Raw genomic sequence first — 13,304 nt, 5'->3', positions numbered from 1 at the left:
GGGGGGGGGGCGACGTGGGGACGACGTGGCTTGTGCAAGCACTTTCTCCCCTCCCCCCCCCTCCCTATCCTTCCGCCCTCTCCCACTACGTTCTCAACACACTCCGCTATCCCACCACTCCCCCCCCCCCTGCGCTCTCCCCCTTTCTCTGCCTCTCTGCCTCTCTGCCATACCCAGGCCTGCTGGGTGTGAGAGGCTCTCGGTGCGGTGCGGTGTGACTCGCTTTGCTCCGCGTGACCTGGGGAGGGTGGACACCTGGTGTGGGCATGAGCAGGATCGAGAGGAGAAAGGGGAGGCTGTATAAGGAAAGGGTATGGGTGTATAGGTTGATGGGGTGGATGAGTGACTCACTTGGTCGTCGGGTGGCTGTGGGCTTTGTGGGTGGTAACGTGGCGGTACTCTGTCGTGGGTAACGTGGTGGTCCTCTGCCGTGGGCAACGTGGTGGTGCTCTGCCGTGGGCAACGTGGTGGTGTATGGATGGATAGGCTGGTCCGCACTCTCATCATCACTCTCACCTTCTGCATGTGGATCTTGTACGTGGAAGAAGCCGTGATCGCTCCCTCGCCTCCGCCTCCCCCCCCTCCCTCCTCCCCTCCCCTCTCCTCGCTCTCTCTCTCTCCTCCCTCACTCCCCTCCCCTTCCCCTTCTCCCCCCCCCCCCTCCCCATCCCCCTCTCCGCAACTCACCCCGACCTTCTCGGTTTGCCACTCTCTAGCTGGGCCTCAATCTACATGTCGCAGATGTTCCCGCTCATCGCACCATCATTCTCCCACGCCGACTCGTGAGCCTGATCACACCCACGACTGCATCCTGAATGAACAGCACCTCCCACACACACATACACACACAGCCATGGTGCCATCTCCCTTTGATCTATCTCTTAGGCTCAGCCGGCTGCTGCGACGAACAGTTCGTCAGCCGCCACCCTCACCCACCACCGCCACCACCGCCACCGCCACCACCCCGCCACACACGCTCACAGACACACCGCACTCTTACACGCGCAACACAAGCATGCTAGGAGTAGGACGGGCGGTAGCAGGCATGGGTCGGAACATGGGTGCTGGAGCGAGGACAGCGGTAGTCGGTGTGGTGGTGGCGGCAGTGACTCGTGCCGCGTCGTCGAAGGCAGGGACGGTCGGAGATGGTTCGACCACCCATTTTGGCTTCCGGGACGTGCCTGTGGATGAGAAGAAGGCCTTGGTTGGCGAGGTCTTTTCCAATGTGGCTGATATGTACGATGTGATGAACGATCTCATGTCTGCCGGAGTTCATCGGGTGTGGAAGGACCAGTTTGTCCGGGCCCTCGATCCGACGCCCGGCATGCGTATGCTCGACGTGGCCGGCGGGACGGGCGACATTGCCTTCCGCTGCCTCGACCACGCCGGGCGCAAGCCGGCAGGTGCTGCCACGGCTCCGGCCAAGGTCACCGTCTGCGACATCAACGAGGGCATGCTCGGCGTCGGTCGCGAGCGGGCTGCCGCCGACGGCCGCGATCCGGCCGGCCTTGAGTGGGTCCAGGGCGATGCCGAGGCGCTGCCGTTTGAAGACAATACGTTTGACTCATACACCATCTCGTTTGGCATCCGCAACACGACTGACGTTGCTGCTGCCCTTCGCGAGTCGTATCGGGTCCTTCGCCCGGGCGGCCGTTTCCTCTGCCTCGAGTTCTCCCGCGTCGCCCTCCCTGTCCTCTCGCAGGCCTACGATGCGTACTCGTTCCAGCTCATCCCACTGCTGGGCGAGCTGGTGGCCAACGACCGCGACTCGTACCAGTACCTCGTCGAGTCCATCCGCCAGTTCCCGGACCAGGAGACGTTCAAGGCCATGATCGACGACGCCGGCTTCCGCGCCGTCTCTTACTCGAACCTCTCGTTTGGCATCGCCGCCATGCACTCGGGCTTCAAGCTGTAGGTCGTCGTCAAAAGTCTCTCTTCTCCATCCGTCGCCTCATCTTGTTCAGTCGTATCTTGTTTAGTCGTGCGACTCACTGCCGCCCAACCAAAAAAGGTCGCAGTTTCGATGGCCGCCAGCACACTTCACCCCACACACCGCACGCCTCACGCCCCGGCTTCTCCTTTTCAGCAGATACAAGGTACAGCTGAGGACCGAGCAACAAGTGAGGATGTCGCGCAAGGGCGGTGAGTCATACTGGATTGGCGGGGTCAACGTCAAGTTCCCCTTCAAGGCCTACCCCTCGCAAATGGCCATGATGGCCAAGGTGATCAAGGCCGTGGCGGAGAAGAAGAATGCCCTCCTCGAGTCGCCCACCGGCTCAGGCAAGTCGCTCGCCCTCCTCTGCTCAACGCTTGCTTGGCAGCGTGAGGTTCTCACCCGCCGGGCTGCCGCTCGCCGTCGCCTCCGTGAGTACCGCCTGGCCCAGACCGTGCGGATGGCCAAGTCGGCGGTGGCCCACGACGAGCTGCACAATTCACGTCGCCGGCCTACCGGCCCGCATCCGCCGCCGCCGCCCGGTCCGTCCAAGCTCGTCGATCTTCTGGAGCCATCAGCCAAGGAGCCACTGCCGGGTGATGACGGCGATGGTGACGCAACGCCTCAGCCGGGAGGCGGTCCGCTGCCGGCGCAGCCGCCGCCGGGCTTGGGCGACAATCAGGCGACGGCGATGGTCGCGTCTGCCGAGCCGCAGCCTGGACGAACGACGATGCTGTCGTCAGACGATGACTTTATGCCCGGCCCGGCACCCCCGCCGCTCCCGCCTAGCCCGCCTGTGGAGGCCAAGCCGCGGGCGTCGACGCCGCCGCCGGGCCCGCCGGCCAAGAGGGCCAAGCTGCTCTCTGGGAGCTTCAAAGGCAAGGGCAAGGTGTCCAATAGCGCAAGCGAGTCCCGGGGCGAAGATGCGATGTTTGACTCGGGTGATGCAGAAGCGGACAAGCAGGCGCGAGCCGACGCCGCCGAGCTCGCGCAGGACCCGCCGCGGATCTACTTTGCGTCGCGGACCCACTCGCAGGTGCATCAAATTGTGGGCGAGCTGCGGGCGACGGCGTACCGGCCGCGGATGGCGATTCTGGCCTCGCGCGAGCAGTACTGCATCCATCCGCGGGTCTCCAAGTCTGCCCGACGCAACGACGAGTGCAAGGCCCTGCTCGAGCACGCAGGCTGCGGGTTCAACCACAATGTGCAGCGGCTGGCGAGCGACCCAGTGTTCTCGACCAAGGTGTGGGACATCGAGAACCTGGTGTCGGCCGGTCGGCGCAAGCGCGGGTGTCCGTACTTTGCGTCCAAGAACCTGGCTGAGACGGCTGACATTGTGTTCTGCCCATACAACTACCTCGTTGATCCACTAGTCCGCGGCTCGATGTCGATCGCGCTCTCCAACGCTATTGTCATCCTCGATGAGGCCCACAACATCGAGGACTCGTGCCGTGACGCCGGCTCGGCGCAGCTCACGCTCGACTCGCTTGATCACGCGCAGAAAGATCTCGACGCAGGACGCAAGACGTCTGACACAGCGCGCGCTGCGTACGAGCCGTTGCTGGTTGTCATCGACGCCGTTCTAGGCTGGCTCCGCAACACGGCGGCGTCGTCGCTGCGCGGCGTCGAATATGAGGTAGAGGAGTCCCCGGAGCTCGCCGGCCGCTCGCTCCTTGCGGCGCTGGAGCAAATGGGACTCACGCCGTCGTCGCTCGTTGTCGTCCGAGCCGCCCTCAAGTCGGCCAACGACATCCGGCAAGAAAAGTCGAAGCGCGACTCGGCTGAGGGCGGGCCGCGCGATGACGACAACACCCATGTCCTCACCGCAGAGACCTTTGTTGTCCTGGAGACGCTGCTGTTTGTGGTCGACATTTGCGTCCGCGACGACGGCGTGCACGCTGCCGACTATGTCATGCTGGTGCGCAAGGTGCGCAAGGCGCAATTTGGGCGCGGGCGCGGCGGGCGCGGCGGCGGGCGCGGCGGACGTGGTGGACGCGGCGGCGGGCACATGGACTCGGGTCTCTTTTCGACGCCGAACCGGCATCGGCAGCGGCGGGGCGCTCGTTCGGCACAGCGCGCGTTTGCGTCGTCACCACTGTCGGCGGTGACGGTTGGTAGCGGGCACGGTGGGGCGAGCCCAGGCAGCAGCGGGAACCAAGGTGGAAGCGGCCCTAGCCGCAGCGCAGGCGAGACCGGGTTCGAAACTTCGCTCAACTTTTGGTGCATGAACCCGGGCATTGTGTTCAACTCGCTTGCTGGTGAGTCGCGGTCGGTCATCCTCACCTCTGGCACGCTCTCGCCGCTCGACTCGTTCGAGTCTGAGCTGATGGCGCCATTTCCGATTGTGCTCGAGGCTGGGCATGTAATCGACATGGAGAAGCAGGTGTTTGTGACGCCACTGGTCCAGGCGCCGTCTGGCTACACGCTCAACTCGACGTGGAAGCACTCGAACACGCTCGAGTTCCAGGACCAGCTCGGCGAGACGGTCAAGGCGCTGGCGCACATTGTGCCGCACGGAATGCTTGTTTTTGTCACGTCGTACACGCTGCTGGACAAGCTCGTGAAGCGGTGGAAGGAGACCGGGCTATACGCACAGCTCTCGCAGCTGAAGCGTGTGGTGCAGGAGCCTCGGGCCAAGGCCGACTTTGAAGGTACCATGGCCAAGTTCTACGCAGCGATCAAGGGCTCCAAGGCGTCGCCGCCGACGATCGGCGGGGCGGTGCTGCTTGCGGTCTACCGTGGCAAGGTCTCCGAGGGCATCGACTTTTCCGATGACAACGCGCGGTCGGTGCTTTGCGTTGGCATCCCGTACCCCAACATCAAGGACCGCAAGATCACCATCAAGCGGCGATACAACGACACACACTCGACGAGCCGCGGACTGCTGCCGGGCTCCAAGTGGTACACGCTGCAGGCGTTCCGAGCCCTCAACCAGGCGCTCGGCCGGTGCATCCGCCACCGCAACGACTACGGCTCGATCCTGCTGGTCGACGAGCGGTTCGCACGGTCCTCGATCGCACCGTCGCTCTCCAAGTGGGTCCGCACTGCCATCCAATCGTTCCCCAATCCGCAAGCCTTTGGCCAGGCGCTGCACAACTTTCATTCGGCAGCCGCCGAGGCCGCTGAGCAGCGGGCGGCGGCGGCGTCGGGCAAGCCCGCGGTGGTGCTCGAGCTCGACGGCGATGACGAGAGCGGGCCAGCCGGCGCGCCGAGCGACGCTACTTGCAGTGCAGGGCTCGACGATGAGGAAGCCAAGGACGTGATCGAGCTCGGATGCCGGGCGTGTGGGCAGATTGTGACGACCGGCAAAGTTCCGCGCGGATCGGCCACCGAGTCGGAGCTCCGGGCCCACGGGTGGCAGCTGCGGCGTGCGCAGCTGGCCGACACCGCGGTGAGCATTGACGCGAGCAACTCGGTGGTGGTGCCTGTTGAACAGCGCAAGTACGAGCCAATCCTCTGTGGGTCAAGCCTCTGTGCCGGACGCGGAGTGACGCTCGGCTCTGTGGCCACGGTGGTGAGCACGTCGTCGTCCATCACCGAACCCCCGCGGGTGGTCCTCTTTGACCGAGCGGTGGCGGCAGTCGCGGCAAGCAGCTAGGCCGCAGGCTCAAACTGACCACCGAGGTAAAACTGGAGCTCGGCGTCCGAGACATCCGAGGCCTTGGGCGATGTGGCGGCAGCGTGGAGGCGCGCGGTCCGCTCGACGTGGAGTGAGACGATGCGGGCGACGTCGACGGCATGAGCGGCGCGCTCCTCGGCCTCGTACTCGGGCGCCTCGCGATCTTTGCCGGCAATGCAGCGGCCGTGGCGGTCGAGGGAGTTGAGGACGGCGGCGTGGGTTTTGGAGCGCGGAAAGGCGACGGCTTGCGACCGCATGAAGCTCATCGGACGTTGGTACGGGGTGGCAATGATGTACAAGTGGAGGTGCGGGACCGAAGGCGGCATGTTGTAGGCGGCGGTAAAGGTAATGTCCGGGTTGCGGGCCGTTGGGTAGTAAACCTCCTCGGCGGCCCACGGCGGCGCGGCGACAGCGACAAGGCGCTCGGTCACCGCCATGCCAGCAGTGTAGAGCTTGACCAGAAGCGCCTTGCGATCAGCCGCAGTGGCGTAGTCTGGTGAGCTGTCGAGCTCAGCGAGGTGAGCGACGTGGTGGCGCGGAATGATGTTGAGCTGCAGCCACGACGCGGCGTGGAAGGCATCAAAGACCACAACGTCCGAGTCGGCGTAGTGTACACTCTCGTTGCCCACGGCAAGCGGCGGATCAAAGTGTCCAACCGCGCCTGCTGCATCCAAGGCCGCGACCAGCAGACAGAACGGGCACGGCGAGGTGGTGAGCGCACAGGTAGTCGGCGAGACAGCTGCACCGCACTTTGAGCAGTGGCTCACCTCGAGCGAGTTGGGCGCGTGACAAGCACCACAGACAATGCGAGTAAACTCGGGCACAGCATCCGAGTCATCATCATCTCCGTGACCAGCTGCTGGCTGCGGCGAGAGTGAGATCGGTGAGATCGGATGCGAAAGCGTGTATGATGACGGCATCGAAGTCTGCTGCGAGTACGACATGACCGAGTCAACCTCCGATGACAAAACCCTGGACAATCACAGCAAGTTGATGAACCGCCCGATGACTAGCCTTATCCTCCACAACAACAACAGGAGAGAATGTTGACTGGGAGTTGAACTGTGATGCTGGCGGCGTGTGCGTCTTGCGGGGGCGAGCTGGCGACACGAGAGCAGCGGCGGCAAGTTGAGAGGGCGAGACCGAGTAAGAAAGAGAGAGAGAGGAGAGAGAGAGAGAATGTGCTTGAAGACTATACTCCTGGACTCTGTCGTCAAGTACTGCCTTACTCCTTGGCGATGGAAAGTAGCCAGTAAATGCGTCAGGTACTACCTCCACCCTCTATGCCTGTCGCGTTTCGCTCAAAGGATGGATGGCCCGCGCGGGTGCATGACGACATCATTTTGGTTGGAACATTGGGTACTGAGCGCGCGGGTGGCGTCAGCTGGGATGAGGGAGTGGGAGGGGAGGGGGGGGGGGGGGGGGAGGGCGAGGGATGAGATCATCATCATCATCGTTATTGTGCAGATTGGGATCAGGATTAGGATCAGGATGTGGACGGGAGCTTGATGGGGGGACGGGAGCTTGAGAGGGGGGAGGGGGGGGAGGGAGGAGGTCGATGGGTGTCGTGGTGATGGGGATACGTCGGGCGATCACGACAGCCGGGCTGTTTGAGACACAGCGGAGCGATAATACGAGATTAACCCCCGGTTTGTGTGTGTTCGTAGGGGTGGGGGGGGGGTGGGGAGGGGGGGGAGGGAGGCGATCGAGTCTTGCTAGGGCCAACCGAGGTGAGGTGAGCAGCCTGGTCCGAGTCAACCCCCCTTCCCGCACACCCACACCCACCACACCCACCCACCCCAAAGTCCATGCTCATCCGCTAGACCAATGCTACCTATCCTACATACCCGCCGTGTGCAGATCGTACGAGAGACGAAAGGACGAGGATCAACAGACAGGATCGTACTAGATTGTCCATTAGGTGGTGAGGAGGGGGGGGGGGGGGGCGTATTGGTCGGCTGCCCGCGGCCGTTTGGTGGCAGAGGCACCTCACTTTCGGGAGCATGTCGACCCACGCCATTGCCGGATATGCCGGTCACGTACCGATGCTTCCACCACAAGACGCTCCACCTGCCTATGCTCGTGTAGAGCGTATTGGCGGGCGTATCCGTGATGGGTTGCCCCTGGGAACACATACCCAGTTCCAGGTACGCTCCCTGCCAGTCGCACTCCCGTGTCCGTTGGCAGCAGGTCAAAGCGCGTGGCCAACGGACTGTCTCACTAGCCTCATCCGAGCAGAGGCGCAGAGGCGCAGAGACACAGAGGAAGTACATGTAGTGAGAACGGGTGAAGGACTCACGTATTGTTGCATGTAGCCCGAGTACAATGCCCGCATCGAGGCTGGCTTCCGTGGCGCATACAATCCGACGTTGAGGCCAGGGGCCACTGGCAGTGATCGGGCTAGCAAGCGGCGGGCGTCCGAGACAGCCCGTCGGGCAGATCTCAAGGTGGTGGCAAAGGCAGCGGCATCGCCGAGTGTCGACTCGACCACTACTCCGGCGCAGGCAGCGTTTACCGCGTCGTCGTCGTTGTCGTTGTCGTCGGGGGTGGCAGATGGTGTCTTTGTTCGCCCCACGCCTGTTGGCCCGATCTCGACACCGGGCGCAGCGCCGCCGTTCCTTGCCGCCATGACGTCGGCGGCAGAGCGCAAGGCCCGGTTGGAGAAGACCAGGCTTCGGCCGTGGGCGGCGCCGGGGTACGGCGGACACATTCCGTTCCGGCCGGATGCCTCGCTCTCGTCAACCTGGCACCCCACGTTGCACAACTCGGCCGTGGCGACAATCGACGCCGACACCGACGCCGACGCCGGCGCCGATGGCAACAGCAATGACAACACGGTCGCGGCGGCACTTCACCATCGGCGGCTTGAGCCGCAGCCGACCGCGCCCGGGACCAAGGGCAAGCGGCTGTATCCGCGCGGCGCGGCGTCGGCGCTCGAGGCGGCGGCGGCGGCTGGGGACGACGGCGCCGCCTCCGCTCGTCCGCCGTCGCGGGTCGCCAACGGGTACGCCGGCTTTGTACCCGGCCGCAACTCGCGGATTGGACTTGGCACCTCGCGGGCCGGCCTCATCAACCGGACCGCCGAGGTCCACACCCGGGCTGCGGCGCTGGCGTCGGTCCGTGCTGGGGGCATCCCGGCCGGCGTGTTGGCCGAGACCGGTGACGATGTGCACGCCGAGCCTCTATCCGACTCGGCACCGGGGCGCATCCCTCGCTACGGTGGACATGTTCCTCTCCGAACAGCAGACGTCGATGGCCTCACTTACACACAGGCGACGCGCAAGGTCCTGCTCGAGCTGCACGATGCTCGCGGAGTAGCCAACCAGCCGGAGCCCGACTGCTTCGAGTGGGAGAACAAGACCACAGTTCCGCTTCGGGTCACATGACGACCGAGGCCCGGAGGAAGAGATGCCGGCGGCCGGCGGCGCGGAGCCCCTCGTTCTGCAGCCGCACCGCAGAAAAGACGCCAAGCGGGGCGCCAGCGCTCGCATCAAAGACCAGCGGCCGCGGCCGCCCCATCGTGCTCGATCGCCCACTAAACTGCGAGGTGTACGTCAGCCGAACTTCGTCGATGAGCCCGAGGCGGAGCATGGCCGCCGCCGCCCGTCCGCCGGCGCACATGTCCAGAAGCCGCACACCGTGCTTGGTGTAGAGATACGCAAAGGCATCCGCGAGGTCGACGTCGCAGGCGCGGCTGGTAGGATCGCCTGCCGGAGCAAACGCGGCCAGCGTCACGTGGTCCGGTACGCATTCGACGCCACCCCAGGAATCGACAAGTGCTGCGTGGCCAGTAGGCGAGGTCAAGATGACGACTTTGTGGCTGCCGCCGGGCGCGAGCAGCCAGCACTCGGGATCGTCGACAGGCAGTGCGCCGGATCCGGAGAGGATGACCTGGAGCGGGACGTCTGCCGCGGCGTCGCCGGCAAGACGCTGGCGCTCGGCAGCAAGATCAGCAAGAGGAATACCGCCAAAGAGGCGCGGCTCGCTCCGCACAGTGTTGCCGCCGTGGACGAGGGCGTGGCAGACCATGCGGCCGGCGAACAACACGCGACCGTCAGCAGACGACGCCGCCTGTGGATCGTGGGCGAGGGCGACGGCGGCGGCACCGAGGTGATCCGGAGGATCATCAAACGATGTAACGCCATCAAGCGTGGTCACAGCGTTGTACCACGTGTACGGTCGCTTAGCACCGGTCGAGGTTGTCAGCGGCCACTCGTTCGCGTTCGGATTCGTCTCCGTCTCCGTCTCCGTCTCCGTCTCCGTCTCCGTCTCCGACTCGACTGGCGCCGACCCCGGCACCCGCACCTGTGCCCGAGCAAAGTCCGGGAGAGCGAGATAGGCTTCGAGCTCTTTCAAAGATGGCTTGTCAGAGCTGAACGAGGTCATGTACGGGCGCGCGAGCGGTTCCGAGGCGGTGTCGGTCATGGTGGTGGGCGTGAGTGGGGTGCTGGTGGAGGGGGGGGGAGGGGAAGGAACCGAGTCGGGTGGAGAGCATGGTCATGTCGTCTCTGCGCAGCCGCTAATGGTGTAGGTGATAGTGATCAAAGACAGATCGACTGGTTGATTACGTACGCTTCCATCTTCAACCGGCTTGGCGTGAGCAATCGGCGGTGGGTGATCTGACCGCTGCACACATCCATCGGCAGTGCATAACTTGGCAGACCTCCCTCTGCTTGACCACCATACCACAGCCAAGGTCAATATCCCGATGATCTATCGAGTACTCGAGCTGGTGGGCGGGTGGGCGAGCTGGTGGTTGAGCTGGCGATCGGGTGGGTAGGTGAGCTGGCGGGCGGGCGATCGGGCGGGTAGGTGAGCTGGCGGGTGGGCGAGCTGGTGGTTGAGCTGGCGATCGGGTGGGCAGGTGAGCCGATCGGGCGGGCAGGCGATCGGGCGGGCAGGCGATCGGGCGGGCAGGCGATCGGGCGGGTAGGTGAGCTGGTGGGCAGGCGATCGGGCGGGTGGGTGAGCTGGTGGGCAGGTGAGCTGGTGGGCAGGTGAGCTGGTAGGTGAGCTGGCGGGCGGGCGATCCGGCGGTCAGTCGGTGGGTCGCCGGAGGCGACCAAGGCGGGAGGGGAGGACACCGCACTTCCCCGGACTCTACCCGGCGGGACGGAGGCAGGGCAAGCACAGCAAGCAAGAGGACATAGTTTGACACGGCGTGTTAGTTGACATTGGAGTGGCTGTGATGGAGGCATCTTCGTGGTATGTGACGCTGGACGAGCTCAAGAAGCACACACCGTCGCGGGAGGACGGCATGGACTATGCCACAGAGTGTGCCGAACGCCAGAAGCAGTGCATGGCCATTCTGCACCTGGGTGCCAAGCTGAATGTGTACGTGCTTGAGGAGAGGAGGGGGGGGGGGGGGGGGGAGAGGGAAGGGGGGTAGGGGGGGAGGGGGACGTGGACGGATACGGTCGGACAGAGACGGGCGGACGGACAGACCGTCGGACAGACGGACGGACAGACGGACGGACGGGTAGAGGCCAATGTATGCAAGACGGATGTGCCCAGACTATCGTACGATAGGCTGCGTTCTCCGTCTCGTCTTGACGCCGCGTGCGAGGCTCAGGCTTGATGCGGGCGAATGCCATCGTCGGGCTTGGGTGGAGAAGCGCCTTGGGTGGGTGTGCGGGTGTGAGCGAAACTCATGCTGGGATGCGGTGTGGCGTGGCGCGGGTGTGGGCGCGTGGCGACAGACCGACGTTGGCCAAGGCGACGGCCGTGCTGTTCTTCCATCGATTCTTCCTGCGGCGTTCGTTCAAGAAGCACGATGCGTGGCTGGTGGCGGTGACGTGCCTCTTCCTCGCCACAAAGGTGGAAGAATCAAGCAAGAAGCTGCGCAACGTGGTGGATATGGCGTTCGAGCAACGGTATCCAGGCGAGGCTCGCGACGACAGCAAGCTGTTCCAGCTGAAGGAGCAGATTTTGATCCACGAGCGCAAGGTACTGCAGACACTGGCCTTTGACCTCACGGTGGTCCACCCGTACAAGGACCTGATGCCCATGGCCTCGGATATCCACGCCTCGCGTGAGCTGGCCCAGTCGGCGTGGTCGTTCATCAACGACTCGCTGAGCATGACGCTGTGTCTGCGGTACCAGCCGCGGGAGGTTGCTGCCGCCGCCATCTACCTCTCTGCCTTGCACCAAAAGGTCAATCTCGACGAGAAACTGGAGGGCAAGTCGTGGATTGACATCGTCGGCGTCCCGCTCAAGACCCTTGAGATGATCTCCAACGAGATCCTGGACATGTACGCCCGTCACGGTGGAACGGTAGTGGCCCAGGGCTCGGCCGGCGCCAGCTCGTCGACCTCGACCGCGTCGCGGCCACAACCTGCCCGCTCGCAGCCCCCGCAGCGCCAACAGACTGCCGGTGCCCATGGCGCGCAGAAGCACTCGTCGCGCACCGCGCGCCCGGCGCCGTACTGAGAGAGTTGTGTGTTTGTTTGTTTGTTGAACGAAAGAAGAAAGAAAGTTGACGGAGCGCTCTAAACGCAGACCACGCACTCGCTGGCACGGAACTCGGAGGCGTTGAGGCCGAACATATCCTTGACAAGCGTCATGTAGAGGACAATCGAGAGCGGGGCGGTGAAGAAGATGCCGACGCCAAAAGCGAGAGTGCCGAGGACCTGGAAGCAGGCGAGCATGGTGACAAAGAGGACGACCGAGGTAAACTTCTTGTTCAGCTGCTTAAAGGCGAGGCCAACCGAGGCAAAGACGCCGATGCGGCGAGTGTGGAACTCGAGGAGGACGGGCGCTGCCATGTGGATACCGACTGAGACGTAGATGAGCGGGTAGAGGAGGGCGAGAACAACCGCGAGGTACGGGTAGCCGACCCAGGCAGGCGCCGAAAGCTTGATGAAGATCAGGAAGTAGAGGCCGATAACCGCAAAGATGTACGCCACAATCGCCGAGATCATCAGGACCGCCTGCGTGAGCATGAGGCCGAGGAGCGGGACAAAGAGCGAAAAGCCGGAAAAGAGGTCGTTGAACTTCATGAAGCCTGTCGTGTTCGACGCGCGCATCCCGTTCATCAGCATCACAAGGTAGCCGTAGCCCATGTACGAGCCGAGGAGCGAGCCAGGGCCCACCAGGCAGTGCGCGAAAACGACCGCCACAAACCCGCCCGTCAGGAGACCGGCGTGGTTGCGGTAGAGCTCCCACGACCGCGACCAGATCGACCGCACGTCCACCGCGTACTGCCGCTCAGCGAGCCAACCGTAGTACAGCTCATCGTCGGGCACTGTCGCGTCGTCGACCACCGGCGCCGCCGGCTCCTCCACCTCAACAGCCGCGACCTCAACGAGCTCCACGTCCTTGGTCGACTCGACCACGTCCACGCGCTCAAGCTTGGTGTACTCTACACACATCCCCAAGAACATGACACATACAACAGGTAAGTTGCTCGTCTTCCCTCTGCTCACCCCCCACCCCACCCACCCCACCCAATCTCTCCGCCACTGACCCCCCCCCTGCCAGCCAGCCACCCGCACGTGCGGCGATACCCTTTGCCACCGTTCCGCACTTCGGCACCTTTTTCTTCCACCCACCCACCCACCCTACCACAACACCCACCCACACACACACACACACACACACACACACACACACGCCGGACCATCCAAGTATGTATGAGGGATATAGAGTACGAAGAAGAACATGTTGGTATGTACGTACGATGCTTGCCCATGTTGTATGTGTGCGACAAGTGTACCCTTCCAACACGTCTCCAATACTCCACCTGTTGTTGGC

General features: G+C 63.9%; 5 protein-coding genes across 5 annotated transcripts in view; 3 read left to right on the top strand and 2 right to left on the bottom strand.

Moving 5' to 3' along the window:
• Positions 1-5,424, top strand: part of AMSG_11882 (uncharacterized protein) — a gene marked incomplete at both ends in the record, with an annotated part of 5,675 nt that extends 251 nt beyond the window's left edge. The window contains 4 exons of the mRNA XM_013902469.1: positions 487-534; positions 1,075-1,911; positions 2,090-5,301; positions 5,402-5,424. Of these exons, the coding sequence (XP_013757923.1) occupies positions 487-534; positions 1,075-1,911; positions 2,090-5,301; positions 5,402-5,424 (4,120 nt within the window). The remainder of the gene's footprint in view (positions 1-486; positions 535-1,074; positions 1,912-2,089; positions 5,302-5,401) is intronic.
• AMSG_05467 (uncharacterized protein) lies at positions 5,067-6,881 on the bottom strand. The gene has a single exon (XM_013902424.1). It carries the CDS (start codon positions 6,494-6,496, stop codon positions 5,528-5,530), a length of 969 nt encoding a protein of 322 aa, XP_013757878.1. The 5' UTR covers positions 6,497-6,881; the 3' UTR covers positions 5,067-5,527.
• Positions 6,882-7,485: 604 nt separating this feature from the next.
• Positions 7,486-8,715, top strand: AMSG_05466 (uncharacterized protein; the record flags this gene model as incomplete). Its single annotated transcript, XM_013902423.1, has 3 exons — positions 7,486-7,591; positions 7,868-8,672; positions 8,708-8,715. The coding sequence occupies exons 1-3, from the start codon at positions 7,556-7,558 to the stop codon at positions 8,713-8,715; spliced, it is 849 nt and encodes a 282-aa protein (XP_013757877.1). The 5' UTR covers positions 7,486-7,555.
• Positions 8,716-10,708: 1,993 nt separating this feature from the next.
• AMSG_05464 (cyclin) lies at positions 10,709-12,836 on the top strand. The gene is made up of 2 exons (XM_013902422.1): positions 10,709-10,886; positions 11,252-12,836. Exons 1-2 carry the CDS (start codon positions 10,741-10,743, stop codon positions 11,979-11,981), a joined length of 876 nt encoding a protein of 291 aa, XP_013757876.1. The 5' UTR covers positions 10,709-10,740; the 3' UTR covers positions 11,982-12,836.
• Positions 11,979-13,264, bottom strand: AMSG_05463 (uncharacterized protein). Its single transcript, XM_013902421.1, has 2 exons — positions 13,230-13,264; positions 11,979-12,912 (listed from the first exon to the last, which is right to left on the bottom strand). Exons 1-2 carry the CDS (start codon positions 13,240-13,242, stop codon positions 12,041-12,043), a joined length of 885 nt encoding a protein of 294 aa, XP_013757875.1. The 5' UTR covers positions 13,243-13,264; the 3' UTR covers positions 11,979-12,040.
• Positions 13,265-13,304: the final 40 nt, after the last annotated feature.

The sequence above is a fragment of the Thecamonas trahens genome, assembly GCF_000142905.1.
Source record: "Thecamonas trahens ATCC 50062 unplaced genomic scaffold supercont1.23, whole genome shotgun sequence".
Classification (NCBI taxonomy): Eukaryota; order Apusomonadida; family Apusomonadidae; genus Thecamonas; species Thecamonas trahens.
The sequence above is the reverse complement of the archived record's forward strand: the minus strand, read 5'-3'. Positions and strand labels throughout refer to the sequence as shown.